Raw genomic sequence first — 16,401 nt, forward strand, 5'->3', positions numbered from 1 at the left:
GGAGGTGAGAGAGAAGAAAGAAAAAATTCCCCATCTTTTCTCTAATTGAAAATTGCTAGGACTTCCCTGGTGGCACAGTGGTTGAGAATCTGCCTGCCAATGCAGGGCACAGGGGTTCAAGCCCTGGTCCGGGAAGATCCCGCATGCCACAGAGAAACTAAGCCTGTGCGCCAAAACTACTGTGCGCTCTAGAGCCCGTGAAGCCACAACTACTGAAGCCCACATGCCTAGAGCCCGTGCTCTGCAGCAAGAGGAGCCACCGCAATGAGAAGCCCGTGCACTACAACGAAGAGTAGCCCCCGCTTGCCGCAACTAGGGAAAGCCTGCGCGCAGCAATGAAGACCCAACACAGCCAAAAATAAATTAAAAAAAAAAAAGAAAATTGCCAGACACTGCAGGTACCAGTTCTGGACTCACCTTACTTCAACTCATAACAATCTACACTTTATTCTCTTGAGGAAGAGTAAGCATCTTCATACTTCCACCATCTACAGTAAGTGGCAAACTAGACTAACGCAGGGCGAGGAGGGGGGAGAGTTCATACTGTAGTTCAGGTGTCCATGCTCCCCTCTCCCATCCTCCAAGCCAAGTTGTGTCTCTGAATTCAAGGAGAAGCTTAATTACTTTCTCTTTTATGCAAACTCCAAGATACTTTCTGTTATTCGTAGTAATAATAGGTGTGTTATTTTAAGGTTTAAAATCCTGATAAGACTTCTGTCATCTTCCTTTGTCCTCTTCTTTCCCTTAACATAGTTTTTATTTATTGTCATTTCCAGTTACTTTGTTAGAATCCCATTGTAGGTTGGTCACGGAGATTTCAAAGTCATTTCTCCAGTTCTATAATGGTACCTCACTCTAGATAACAGATAGGTAACTGAAAGATTGCCTCAGTATTTATACTTTTGTATATTGAATCATGTTTTAAATGCATCACTGTTGAGCATTTAAACAAATTCAATTATGAATAATTTATAAAGCACAATAAATATTTCTCTACAACCATCTTTAGTGTAAAGAAAATGACTGACACACACTGAGTTTGAGCATATCATGATTCCCTTGTATTTCTAAACAGTGCCTGGGGCGAATATGCATTTGAGCAATTCTGTCAATCCTCTTGACATTCAGGTGCCACTTTGCTGATTGACATCAGAGAAGATTTGTGTCATCTGGAAGGATAGGATTTTATGGGAAAGCAGATAATAATCATTCTTGGCTCTAGAGAGACACCATATTAGTCAAACAGGAAGGAAAATGACATAAAAAATAGACACACATCTCAGCTAAAGGTCAGACTTCTCTAAATCTAAATTTACATATCACCATTTATTCATTCAACCAACACTTCTCTGTGAGTCTCTTATTTTCTGGGCAATGTAACTCAGGATTTCACTATATGAGGGAACTTCTCTAGCCCCCAAATATTCCAGGGAAGGAGAGAGATGAGTAAACTAATGATTATGCCATGTAAAAAATGAGAGGCAAATGTACAAAATATGGTGGGGCTGCAGATAAAAGGCAGGCAAGTAATATAACTTGAGAGTGAGGCAAGTAACAATGTTTAACCAGAGAAAAGAAACCTGAGCACAGCCTTGAAAGATGACTGGGAGTTAGTGATGCAAAAAGAGAGGTAAAGAGTGTTCTGGGCAGAGAAAATGATCCATGGATGTAGAGGCAAGAGAGCTGGGAATTCCAAGGTTTTTGAAATGGCTTCCAAGATCAAAGGAAACTAAGATATATTTAGACAACTGAATAAACAGTACCACCCCTGTTGTGCTTCAAAGGAGATAAGGATGATGGCTAGAAAACAGAGATGTAACAGTCAGCTCTGATGGATCTTGCATAATCTGGAAAGGGAGGCAAGAAATAAGACATCAGGACTCTCCAGGATCACCCAAGACACAGGCAGAGGGAGAGAGAAAATCATCAACATTGTGAATTTAGCACTTTGAGATGCTGGACTGAGTTACAAAGGCTGGGTTATCAACTCTCTTTTATTCTGGAAACAGTAAAGACCTCTCAAGGTCCCTGATCTCTTTGTGGGTCTATGTTCCCTGGACTGACTTAGAAAACATAATGATGATCTTTGGTGGTTCTTCTCATTTTAAAGCCTAAAGGCCTTTGGTGTGATATGCAAGAGTTTAAAAAAAATAATAATGCCAATAGAGGCTAAATAATGCTAACAGAATGAATATATATGGACAGTAAGTGATTCCAGAAAGAGATCATTCCGGAGTTCATATAGTAAGTTGGATGGAAACCCAGAAAATCCATTTTATTTAATTCTTTTTAGCACTAGATATGTTAGCGATTAATGTTTCCCTTTCAAGACATGATGTGATTGTATATGTTTGTCACAGTGGAGAAGAAAAATTAGTGAATTCATAAATCAGTACATTCTTTATACCTCTTTTATAAAGAGCAATTATTTGTGGTTTAAGGACTGCAGAGAGATATTAGAGTGTGCAAGTTTGGGCTGAGCCTGAATCTTTCCTTTAAAATAAAATTAAACACAAGTAGATATTCATAAATATTAAAAATTTAGTCATATTCACAAAAGACTGTAAGGAAGACAGACCACCTCAATTAAACAAATTATCAACTTTCCAAATAGAACGAGAAAGACCTTTAACTCACTCTTGCACCTTAATACATGGCATTCTGTAAACTGTACAGGAGTTTGAATTAAGTGAGCTTTAAGGTCCCTTACAAACCAAATGATAAAATCATAAGTGCACTGATTAGCTTTTGGTGGACCTTCAAACTTAATATTTCTGCCTTATCTGATTATCACTGGGCTTGAATGGATACGGGCAATGATGTGACAAGTGAGTTCACAACAGGGCCAGATGCAATCCAAATCTTAAATTTGAAAATAACCAAATAGTTCATTTTTCATTTCATAATAAGTGACAGTGCTCACATAGACCATCCTGAATGAACATAGGTCTGTTCACTCAGGATTCATCATTCTGGACCTGAAGTCACCAGAACTGCTTATAGAGGCTTTAAGAGTTTGAAGGCTCTAATTCTACTTTCTCTAATTCATAAGAAAGTACTGCCTCTGTGACCAGAGACTTTGAAACTAAATTCAATATTTCTAATGCCTTCTTACTTTGAACCAGGATTTGAAAGGTACAAAGAATTAACTATGCTAATGTGTGCCTATTAATGCAAGTGAAATAAAATGTATTGCAGCAAAGCTTAATCATAATGAATAGATCACAAGTTTTGAAGTAAAGTGGTAAGATGGAAATTTACTTAGATACTATTTAAGGTCATGCTAATACTATTTCTAGTATTAAACTGGTCAATGTCAGGTAGCAAGCAATGAATGTGAGTCCATCTAATTTTTCAAATGAAATAAGAAGCCATTATGCAACTAAATTGATTTTATAAATTTTATGATATTATGAAAATTAATCTGGAATGCTAAACCAGAATATACGAAAGCCATGTTACATCACAATTAGTTGAACCATGGTTTAAATGTACAAAACGTGTACTTGTATCAATTTAAAAAATGGCTTATGGAATCGAGAAAAAAGTTTATGTCAACTGTGGTGTCAGTTAATAGAAATAATCAACATTTAGCTGACTTTTCATTCTTAGTATAATAAAGCAAATTAGCATGTGACATAAGCCATCTCTTAATAATAGTTTCAAGCTGCAGTGACATAAAATAATCAAATTTCCATAGGAAATTTAACTTGCATGCTAGACAGTTTATCTGGTGCACATTTCAACAGTTCCCATTATAAGAAAATATGCTCCAGTTTGTCACCGAGAGAGCGTCTATAACAATAGTTTGAATACTTCAATAAATTTTAATTATCTTATAAATCATCTGCCCTGCTGATAATATAAATGTGGAGGTTCATTCAAATACTACTTAATTTGACGAAAACCTGAGCGTGGAAATAGGAACTAAAATCAGTCTTAAACCAACATCTTTATTCCAAAAGTTTTTGAAGTGTAACAAATAATGTTATCCTCTGTAATATGAAGATGAAAAAGTTGGCATAGAATTTGAAAATTATATCTAACTTGAATATTCTACTCTAGAAATGCCTCCTTTACCTCTATCCAGCTTATTGATCCTGCCAACCCCCTACTGTCCAGAAAACAGACATGCAAATGCATCGTGTCCCCTACTGTAACAGTGCTTTCTACTTCATAAATCACTTTCACATGCATATCATCATGTGGTCTCCACACTGTCCTGAGGTAGTTGGTTGACTATTATTATTCTCTTGTCGCAGTTAAAGAAGTGGAAGTCAAGTTCCCTAGAACAGTCCTGATATCAAATCCAGTCCACAGCCTCCTTAATATTTGCTTATGAGATGGTCTTGATGTATTTTACTCTTATTTGAGACAAAATAGTGACATGAGAGTTATACTCTTTCTAGCTCAAAGTATAATAAAAAGAGGCTGCAAGGAGTTGCTGAAAGTTGGCAAACTGACAAAACAAAAGGGGATAGTAGGTAACCCTACGCCGTGGCAGGAAAGAGAAAAAATATACTTTCGAGAGAGGCTCAAGAGCTCCAGCATTTCCATAAGCTCAGCCCTACTTAGTTCAGTCAACATGGAAAGCAGCTGGCTCCATGGCCCCTGAGCACATCATGGTCCCGCAGTCAGGCACAGTGACTGGTGCTGACATCAGAATGCTCTGAGTCATGAGGGAAGGATCAATTGTGCCAGCCCAAGTAAGTGGGCTAATTTTGTTAACAACACCAATGACAGTAATAAGGCTAACATTTACCAGATACTTACTACATGTTGGGCATGTGAGGACACCTCCTTAATTGTCAGATCCTGACTTCTTCTAGCCTCCTCCTCCCTTCCATGTCATCCATGACCTTCACCTGTAAACTTGGTCTTGCCCCAATACCCAGCGCTTGTCTGAAATTCAGCAAAGAAGGGTGTGAAGATATTTGCCTCATAATCTAAAACTGAAAAACCAAATCACCATTCCTTTTAGTCTGGCTCAAACTTTGGGCCCTATTTCTTGTCACTGGTCTGCTGCTTTATGTCTAAATTAATCCTCAGTTTGTGTCTTGGTGCTGGTAATAGTATCCTCTAGACTTTAAAGTCCATAAAAGAAAAGACAACTCTGGCCTTATTCGCTACTGTAGTCCCAGTAGTCAGTACCCAATGACTGGCACAAAACAGATACTCAAGTATTCATTCAATAAGCTGAATGTACCACCAGTCTAGCCCTTATACTTCAGTTCTCTTAGCATAATATTCCTAACCTCATCAGCAACAGCATCATTATTATAAGCTACCGCTTACTGTTTACTGTGTGCTGATGTTTTATATATATTATGTTATTTAATACTCACAAACTTTGCAAGGTAGGTGGTATCATTTTCATTGCACAGAAAAGTAAAGTGAAGCTCCACGAGGCTAAATGATTTTCATAAAGTCTACCACACAGAACTGGTAAATGGCAGAGCCACAATTCAAACAAAGGTCTGAGTTACTCCAAATAGAGCCAAAGTATTCTCTCCTCTGGGCTCCCCTAGGAGTTGCAGTGACCTACTGAACCCCAAACCAAGGTTTTGGACCTTGTTGCCTGCTACTAGTCTTTCCTGATGTCAAATGGCCACATTTCCAGTGACTCCCTGTCCCTGGTTCACCTTTTCCTACACTGGGCCATTTTGCCTGTACTGACTGCTCTCTTGAGCACCATATGACTACATATCTTATGTAGCCACATCCTTTTAAACAAAGTCCTCCCCCTCCCCAAGTATACTGGTGACAGTTTTAAGCCCCAGAAATTGTACCTGGGCAGGGTATATCTTGTATGCATGGGCTGAGAGGACAGAGCTCAGAGAGTGAGTGGCAGCTAAAGGCTTTCAAGATTACCAAAGGTCAGGTGAGAGAAACAAAGTATAACCATCCACAACAAAAGGTAGAAGTGGGTGGAACATAGATGAAAGAGTTGAGTATCGATAATTAGATGGATCTAGAATGGGAAAAAATACGTGATCAAAAGCCCAGCACAGGAAGCTTGAGTGATTGCCACAAGCTGACCTGCTATGCCCCTGACTTCTCTTTCTGGAAATCGGCCTAAGATGAAAAAGGATTGAGTTGGTTCAAAGAGTACCTACTGCATGCATGTGTCTGCTCATTCCTCTGCCTGAAGACATGCATCGCTGTACCCATGGCCTGACATATAATAGCCTTTCAACACTTGCTTTGTTGGATGAATCCATCAGCCAGTTATTGTTGAAGACAGTGTATCTGTACCAATACTTCCTCCTAAAACTGAGCCAGTCTACCGGTGTCTGCTCTATTTCCAGGAGGGAAGACCAGCTTTCCTCAAACTGCTGCAGTGAAATAGACCACACCCAGCATGATTGGCAGTATTATGCCAACTGTACCATGTATCCATAATCCTGCCTTCTGAAGCATTCCTTGTATTCTACTACTGTCTTATATATTGCTTCATATATCACTCAAAAATCCTGAGGGATATGTCCTAAGATCTTTGTTGACAGTCCCATACATAATAGTCAAACACCATTGTAGATTATAGTTTCGTCCATGAAGTTCAGTAGAATCTAAATGAAAAACTTAAGTGACCTTCTCCAAACTTTCTTATTTTACCAAACACAAAACTGATGTCATTAATTATACCGCTGGCTTTCTTTGTTAAATTGTCATTATTGAAGAAACACAAGTCTTGTTTCACAAGAGTTGCTACAAATGGGAGGATGAGGGAAGAAAACGGCTGAGAAGCCGTGTGCATGCTGAGCAGCGGGCTTGGCCCCCCTCACTGGCTCCCGTGTGCCAGCCGTGCAGGGCATGTCATTCTAACCCATACCATGACACATCTTAAAAGGGACTTGATTCCGTGGGCTTTTAGGATTACTTGCAAATAACTGGAGCTATAAATTTTAAATCTACAAATGTCAAGACTCTAATGCACATTTTATTCTTACCAAGTGGAGCAGTATAGAGTACTGGCCCAAAGCACAGGCTTTCAAGTCTTACAAACTTGGATTTTGGACCCAGGCTCTATTTCTCAGTAGCTATGCAACCTTGGGGAAATTACTCACTCTTTCTGAGCCTCATTTTTGTCATCTGTTAAAGGAGGCTAATCATCGTAATCACCTCATGAGGTCACTGTGAGGATAAAATAAGACAATATGCAAAAAGCACTAGGGCCATTGGTAAGTATTAGCTTTTCATTTGTATTATTATAATTATTATTAGATTACAATTTCTGGGCAGGGACTATGCCTTATGTTTGCCTGAATCCCTAATGCAACCACAAAAACAGTTAATTTATTTAAAAGCCTGGGCTTCTAAAGGAATAAGCTTTAATTTTCAGAAAGAAAAAGACTTCTATATAATATAGGTCAAATGAGCTGTGCGGTAATGAGAAACAGCAAACCTCCTGCAGCCTGCTTGGCTGAGGAGAAGCGATAGCAGTGTAGGAAGCAGTTCTGAGCCCCTTGAACACCTTTAGCAATCAGCAGACTTAGGAATAGAAGGGAATTTCATCTCCATTAAAAGTAGTGGAAATATTATGCTCACTTGAGCTTTCTGAGCTTTGGCCTAGAAGTCAAAACTAAATGGGTTTGCTTGCCCAGGAAAGAGCTGAGAGAATTTCATCTTTTCTCCTCTCTTAAAGCAAACCCAACCTCATTACCTCTTTTCTTCTGTCAGGGAATATCTCAAAGCATCTGACAAGCTCGTTGCTGCAATGAATCCTGTTTTTGAAACTTTTACTGATCCCCAAAATAGCTGAATCTGTGCTCTTGGGAAGAACAAAGATTGATGGGGGATCTCCAACAACTGGCACCCAAAATTCCTTAACTCGTGATGTCACACTGGAGCTAGTTACCAAAGAAAGAAGTTTTTTGCTTTGGGGATTTTTTATGGGGGGGTGTGCTCTGCTGTGAATATGATGTCTTCCAAATAAATAGCGGCTCCCATCCTGAGATGGAGTTGCTCTTTTCCTGCTAAGGAGTTGGTATAATTGGTATTTGTAAAAGATATTTATTGCAGGGACCATTGGGTGAAAAGAGAAAAGAGAAAGGAAAAAGAGCAATAGCAAAGAAAAAAATTGTATTGCAGTCACTTTAGCAGGCATGTCCAACACAATGACTTAACTCTAAGAAAACTGTAACAACTATTACTTACTGGGCCTTCACTCTGGGCCAGTTACTTTCCATGCATTATCACATTCTCACATTTAATTCTCTAAATGATTCTGTAAGGTAGGAGGAAGTATCTTCCTCGTTTTAGAGATGAGAAATTTATGACTCAGAGACACTGAGTGACTTGTTGAAAGCCACATGGCTTGTAAATGATGGAGCCAGAAGCTAAGGATAGGTTGCTGGGACTACTAAGTCCTAAGCACAAAACTTACTGTCCCACAAAAGGAGAGAAAAGCTCAGCTTACTGAAGACAGTGGTCCAGCCAGAAGGGACAGTTTAGGATTTGAGCAAGAACATTGAAGACACTGCAAAAGGGAAGGGTAAAGAATCAAGCAGAGGGGACTTCCCTGGTGGCATAGTGGTTAAGAACCCACCTGCCAATGCAGGGGACACGGGTTCGAGCCCTGGTCCGGGAAGATCCCACATGCTGCAGAGCAACTAAGCCCCTGCACCACAGCTACTGAGCCTGCGCTCTAGTGCCCACAAGCCACAACTACTGAGCCCATGTGCCACAGCTACTGAAGCCCACATGCCTAGAGCCTGAGCTCCGCAACAAGAGAAGCCACCGCAATAAGAAGCCTGCGCACCGTAAAGAAGAGTAGCCCCCGCTCACCGCAACTAGAGAAACCCCGCACACAGCAACGAAGACCCAACGCAGCCAAGAATAAATAAATAAATAAATAAAATTTAAAAAAAAAAAAGAATCAAGCAGAGGGAATGTAGAAGCAGGTAGTGGCTCCAACCATTTGTCTGGGACTAGGAAGATTGTACCTAGTCAAAGAGGAATGGATGGTCAAAATGAAACTACATTTTTAGTTAAATGTGTATTTTTTTAAAAATCAATATTTGTGTTTACATATATATAGTGATTAATCATTTTTATACACATCCCTTATTTTTTCTAAAGTCCCAATTAGAGAGTGCTTATACAGTGCAAATACGTGCATCCACCTACCCTACGAATCATAATTATTACACTTTTCCTGGGATACTCTTTCCCCTTTCCTAGTCTTGCTACACGCTATTAGTTTCATTTACAGTAATTTCTATAATTTATAATTATATTAAGTGTTTATTTGTCTACTTATCTGTAAATTGTCTATCTCTCACCCACTGTATAGACAACAGGAAATTTTTTTACAGAGTATGGCTCACAGTAGGAGCTTAAAATTAATTTTCTTGATTGAATGAATGCTCAGTCAAGGGTTCTATTTCCTGATTGATTAGTAAATGTTCTTTAAATTTTGTGACCATTAACTCTGTCAAATATGTTGCAAATATTCTTTTGTTTCTCATATTCCTTTTTTTGTTTGTTTGTTTATGAGAGGTGTTTAATGCTGGAAATAAAGCATACTGTAATATTTAGTTTAATGTATTTCTCTTTATCATTGTGATTTCTGACACATTTACCTATTTGCTCTAACTTTTAATGATTTGACATTATACTTTAAACTCTTAAATGGCCTGGAATTTATTTTTAATATATGGTAGAACTAGGACTTTAAATGATATTTATTTTCCCAAATAATCTATTTTCTCAACTCCTAACTTCATATGTGTTTCTTCTGTATTCCTTTATAATTTTCAGTGTATAGTATTCAATATATTAATATAGTATATTAAATCAATGTGCTTCTTAATGTGCATTAACATCTGTTCTATTTATTTACCTGTTAATCCTTTTGTTAATACTTACCTGTTTTAATTATTATGGTTATATAAAAATTGCCTTTTCTGTTGTGTTCTAATATCTCTTAAGGCACGGCCCCTCTATCTTTTTATTTTTCCTCATTTTCTTAACCTTCTTGCCTGGTTTTTGTTTCTGTGGAATTTTAATCTTTTACTAGTTGTAAATCCACTGTGCTCCATAACAGCTAAAGCAATCTTCCCTTACACAATTGAATAAATCTCTGACACTTCTGCAATTCTCTGACACTGGCAACTGCACTGCTGTCTTAGCAACTCCTCTCTCCTTCCAGCTCTGCACTTGACTTGTTGAGATTTCATTCCATCAGTGCATTTCAACATGGCCATTTCCCATCCACACTTCTGGCCCATACTTTTGGGAATGTCAGCCCCCAAATAATGTAGAAGCAGATTATGATGGGAATAAAACCCTAAAACTCAATGAAGTGGAGTGGCGTGTTATCTTGCTTAGAAATAAAGACTCAATTCAAAGTATAGGAAAATTACATTAGAAAATTCCTTAAGTTAGCGAAAACATAGAAACGACCTAAGTGTCCATCAAAAGATGAGTGGATAAAGCAGATGTGTGATACACACACACACACACGCACACACACACACACACACACACACACACACACACAATGGAATATTACTCAGCCATAAAAAAGGATGAAATCTTGCCACTTGTGACAACATGGATGGGTCTAGAGGGTATTACGCTAAGTGAAGTAAGTCAGACAGAGAAAGACAAGTACCATATGGTTTCACTTATATGTGGAATCTAAAAAACAAAACGAATCAACATACAAAAACAAAGCAGAAACAGACATAGATAAAGAGAACAAACTGGTGGTTGCCAGAGGTTGGGGCGGAGGTTGGATGAAATAGGTGAAAGAGACTAAGAGATACAAACTACCAGTTATAAAATAAATAACTTATGAGGAAGTATTAGACAGCTTAAGGAATATAGTAGTCAATAATACTGTAATAATTTTGAATGGTGACAGATGGTTACCAGACTTATTATAGTGATCATTTCATAATATATTTGAATGTCAAATCACTGTTGCACACCTGAAATTGACATAATGTTGTACATTAACTATACTTCAGTTTTTAAAAATTACCTATTTAATGTGGCATATATGATTTTGTGTATATAACTGTGTGTAATAACATGTATTTATTACAATACATAATACCTATATATAATAGTCATAGGTAATAAAGAATACACTCACTTAGGATAATTAGAATTATCAGTACTACTTAACTTCATTTTTCTCTCCCCCTACCTCTTCCTACTGAGCCTGTATATTTTAATTTATATAAATTGAATGCACTTATGAAGCAGTTTTTACTGTCAGCATGGTTGAGGGAGGCTTCCTGACTCAAGTTGTTTTGTTATTGGATCTCTGATTTAGGAGGTAAACAATGTAGAAATTTTTTTTTAATTATACCTTCCTTCAGGCCATGGGTTGTTCTTCTGCAAACAGCAAACTATCTGTCAGACATAGATTTTGATTCTCAGTTTCATTTGATAGGTCTTGTTTAATTTGTGTCCCAGATTTTGATGAAAGTTTTACTATTAGGCTTGAATTTTTTGTTATAAGTTTTCATATCTGTGTGTGTGTGTGACACACACACACGCACACGCACCTTTCCCTTGATTATTATATGGAGAGAAATAAGGAGATTTTGCTTCTGAGGCTGCCAGATAAATACAATATCACTAGATGTTTCTAAACTATTATTTAATAAATATTTACTTGAAGAATTGTGTTCCTTAAATTCATGTAAGGATTAACTTCCACATCTAGACTTTCTTACTAGAATCGTTTGTAGGGACTAGTGTGATTATACGGATCACATAATCCACGGGGAGGGGCTTTCATTTTACTCCTCTGTCACTTTCTCATGCCAAATGCATTTGTCTCTCTGGTGCTGAATGCTCAATGTGATTAGCTAATTTTACTTCCCTATTTAGCAAGAGGAGAACATTTTCATCTCTGCCTCCATTAGAACATGATCCTCACATACTGATTTAATGAATCTCTCTGTAGGAAGTGGATAGATGGGCCTTTGTCCCCACTGGGGGCAAAATATTGGGTCATACAGCTCTGCTGGAAATGGTTTTCTTCTCAGTCTTTCAGTGACAAGATTATGATCATAGCCCAGGATGGACAAAAGAAAATTCCAGTTGATAAATACTATCTCTGGTTAACTAATAACTGTGTTAGAAGAGATGATTGAGATATGGTCCTTATCCTAAAGGAGCTTCCAGTCTCGTGTGAGAGATAAACACTTAACCAAATAACTAACTTACAGTATGAAGGGTGCTGTAATAGAGGGATGAACAAAATGACACCCTGACATAGACATGAGACGATTAATTCTGCTTGGGCAACAGTCAGAGGAGCAGTCAAACAAAAACCCAGTTCACCATTGCAGGAAATCAAAAGGGCCAAAATACTGTGAGAAAAAAAGCTCAGCAGCAGAAACAGTAGTAAGTGGAACGTAAGCTAGTTTCTGGAAATCTGCATGCAAGAGTTGAGTTCTGAAGGATGAATATGAATATAGGCAAGTACATTCACAGGTGGAGAATTCAACATATCAAATTTGTGTAGATGTGAAAATGCTCACTCTGACACAAGAAAAATAAATTGTCCACTATGACCTGTCTTGGGGTACATGTTTGGAGTGTTAGAGGTGAAGTTTGAAATTTGTCCTATGGGTGATTCAGAGGTTATGGTGCAGAAGAATGATACGGTCATATTTATGTTTTAGAAAGAAAACTGGCAACAGAATAGGGAACTGAGGCCAAGAAAACAGTTGGGAATAATTTGTTCCTGCCAGCTAAATGCATAGCTTGCCTTCCATTGCTCATTGATTCTGGAAGAGGGTTAAGGCACAGGAGGATATAAAAAGGAAGAAGGAAAGGAAGAAAGTGAAAAGAGGAGGACAGAAAGAACTCTCTGGAGCAATTTATATTCATCAGTAGTAAGAGTGAGGAAATGAAGCTTCTGGTCCTTTATCTTATATGGCATCCCAAGCCTAGAAACAGGAACTACCTACCTCCTTGGTTTTTTGACACCTTTCTCTTTTTGCTTCTTCCATCTGACCTTGTCACTAAATTTTAATTTTAAAAAAACCTTTTTTTTAATCACTCTTCCTATCATTACCAACACTGGCTTCCAGTTTAAACCCTTAGCACGTAATCGAAATCTTAGAAGGCTTATTTTCCCTCTCCCTTTTGAATGCTACCCATAGATGATCCTCCAAAAGCTCCGGTTTTATCATTACAAGTCTTGCTCAAAAGCTTAATTTGCAAAAGTCAAGTTATCAAAATAAATTTTAAGACTCCCTCCTACTTACCATTATGATTACTCTCATTTACTGCCTTTGGTCATAGTTTTTCTCCCATAAATTCCTTTGGAATCCTCACTCCTTATTCTACACATATCAGAATCCTTTTAACCCTTCAAAGAATTCAAAGTTCAGTTCAAACTCTATTTCTTGTTATACACTTTTTGGTAGATGAAGGAAGGCCACACTTCTTTCCTTTTGTACAAGGGCATGAAATCTTACTGAGAAAGCCCTCCTCACGTTATTGACCTGAATGTTTGGCAAGTTCTGAAAAATAGTTCAATAGTCTAATAGCTCCAAAATGGGACCATATTTAGTTCAATTTGGACTGTGTCTATTGTACACTACATTGTGTAAAGCATTGTGCTAACCATCCTCAGGATGTCAGTGTTAAAGGATAAATATGTCAAAAGTCTGCTCTCAGGAAGAACAATTAACAGATTCATTCATTAGAGGACTATTTCCACTTCATCTATATGATTAATAGTTTGTGATTTTTCAAATAAGATACTTTTCTTTCATTGAGTTGGTGAGTTCTATAAGTAGATGAAATTGTGGTGGAAGTTACATAAATGCATTTAAATGGCACACATTTCACCTTTCACAGCAAGAATCCAGTCTCAGTAGATACAGAAATGCAATCAAACCTTCAATATTAGACTATGTATTTAATTTTTATGAGTATATTGTTAATTATTCCATATGTGTTAGTGTATTTAGGCTGCTGTAACACAGACTGGGTAGCTTGTAAAAAACAGAATTTCATTTCTCACAATTCTGGACGCTAGAAGTTCAAAATCAGGGTCCCAGCATGGTGGCAGACTGCCAGCTTCTCACTGTGTCCTCATATTGTGGAAGGGATAAGGGAATTCTTTTGAGCCTCTCGGACATTAATCTCATTCATGAGGGTTCTGCCCTCATGACCTAATTACTTCCCAAAGGCCCCATCACCTCATGCCATCACATTGGGGATTAGGATTTCAACATATGAATTTTGGGGAACATAAACATTCAAATATAGCACCACATATATTAAATGTGCCTTCCTCAGGGGCTAGAAGTTTGGGAAACTATGATGCATCCTTTTTCCACACCATCCTTAATACAAGCACCTGCATTGTTTTAAGATTTTTCTACTAGTAGTTTTAAAGGAAAGCAAAAGTAATTTCTTTCAATTATTTCACCTGACAGGAAAATTGAACAAATGAGTTAAGAAGACGGATAGTTAGAAATGGGATGCCTAAAGGAGACTGTCTGTAGGAAGTAGACAAGCCTGATAAAAATTTAAGACTAAATGTATAGTTGTGTCACCCCTGACATTTACACCAAGAATCATCTGCCCTTTGGTAGTTTGAGCAAAACTTATAAGGAAATCAGTTGTAAGGAATCAATTCCGTTAGACAGGAAACATAGCTTTCAAAATTATGGGAATTTTATCCCAGAGGCACTTGAATATCATAGGGAAAAATAAAAGATGAAGCCTCATAAGAAAGCAAAAGTACCCTATATTATAATCTTTGGCCATTACTTTCTAATTCTTCTTTTTCATATCTTTAAATACAGAATCCCCTTCACCTCCAACTGAGTTTAGAAAATTCATTAAGTTCTGATGCTGATGTCACTGTCTCAATCCTGACCATGAACAACTGGTACAATTTTAGCTTGTTGCTGTGCCAGGAAGACTGGAACATCACCGACTTCCTCGTCCTTACCCAGAATAATTCCAAGTTCCACCTGGGCTCTATCATCAACATCACCATCAACCTCTCCTCCACTGAGGACCTCTTGAGCTTCCTGCAGGTCCAGCTTGAGAGCGTTAAGAACAGTACACCCACAATGGTGATGTTTGGCTGCGACATGGAAAGTATCCGGCGGATTTTCGAAATTACCACCCAGTTTGGGGTAGCACCCCCTGAGCTTCGTTGGGTGCTGGGGGATTCCCAGAATGTTGAGCAACTGAGGACAGAAGGTCTGCCCTTAGGGCTCATTGCCCATGGAAAAACAACACAGTCTGTCTTTGAGTACTATGTACAAGATGCCATGGAACTGGTCGCAAGAGCTGTGGCCACAGCCACCATGATCCAGCCAGAACTTGCTCTCATTCCCAGCACGATGAACTGCATGGATGTGGAAACTGCAAATCTCACTTCAGGACAATATTTATCAAGGTAGGATGCAAGACCTGGTTTACATCCCCAATCACAGGGCTGTGATAGGAAGTAAAATCTCCCTATCTATCCCATTTGCAGAAAGCACATGGCATATAGTGGGGAATCCTCAGTCCCACTTTTAAATCCTGGCTTAGTCCCATACTAGCTATGTGTTCTTGGCAAGCTATTTAAAAACTCTGAGCCTCAGTTTTCTAATTAGTAAACTAAGATAATATTAAATAGCTTGATATATTATAATAAAGACACCACAAAATTCTATATGAAAAGTACCTAACACTGCTCAGCTCATAGTAGATGCACAACAAATGTTTCCATCCCTGCTCACTCATTCCTATATCAACAGACTTGGACAAATCTCTCTAAATCTATACAGAGAAAAAAATTAGTCACGCTGGAGATAGACTTTTCTCTCTACTCCCAGGCCATGATGAATAAGGCAGAATAGAGAAGGGACTAAAGACGTAGACCCTGGAGCCAGACTCCCTATGCTTGAATTTTAGCTTTGCATGACTTGGTCAAGTGATTTAACTTCTCTGAGCCTTAGTTTCCTATGTCCTATACCCATTTATGTAAAAAAGATATAACAGTAGATCCTACTATCCATGGAGGAGTTGTGATAGGTAGATGGTAGATGATACGTAAGTAGATAGATAGATAGATAGAACTAAGAGTTCCACAAGAGTAAAATGTATACCTTTCTTTTCCAGTTCCTCAATCTGGTTCAGAATCTAGAATGAAAAAGCCTGTTTAAGTTAAAGAATAATTCATCCTATAGACATGGTTTTCATGATCCCTGGAAAAAGGAGAAATCCTTAAAGGATATTTTAAAGGGGCCTAGATTTTTTCCTGAAATGGAGCACCTACGGTCAGAGAGGCCAAATCAGAGAATTATTGCTGTTTCAGAGATGAAGGCTTAGCTATAGTCTGGCCCCATTTTAGGAAGTCCTCTTGGAACAGGGACATTTGACTGTGTTGAGGAGCACAAGGTAACCTCATGGTGT

At 38.1% G+C, this 16,401-nt stretch overlaps 1 protein-coding gene across 1 annotated transcript in view; it reads left to right on the plus strand.

Annotated features, from left to right (window-relative positions):
• The window catches only part of GRIN3A (glutamate ionotropic receptor NMDA type subunit 3A), a 153,574-nt gene that overhangs the window by 33,628 nt on the left and 103,545 nt on the right, over positions 1–16,401 (plus strand). Inside the window, exon 2 of the mRNA XM_068553316.1 lies at positions 14,793–15,397. Coding sequence (XP_068409417.1) covers positions 14,793–15,397 — 605 coding nt within the window. The remainder of the gene's footprint in view (positions 1–14,792; positions 15,398–16,401) is intronic.

The sequence above is a fragment of the Eschrichtius robustus genome, chromosome 10, assembly GCF_028021215.1.
Source record: "Eschrichtius robustus isolate mEscRob2 chromosome 10, mEscRob2.pri, whole genome shotgun sequence".
Lineage (NCBI taxonomy): Eukaryota > Metazoa > Chordata > Mammalia > Artiodactyla > Eschrichtiidae > Eschrichtius > Eschrichtius robustus.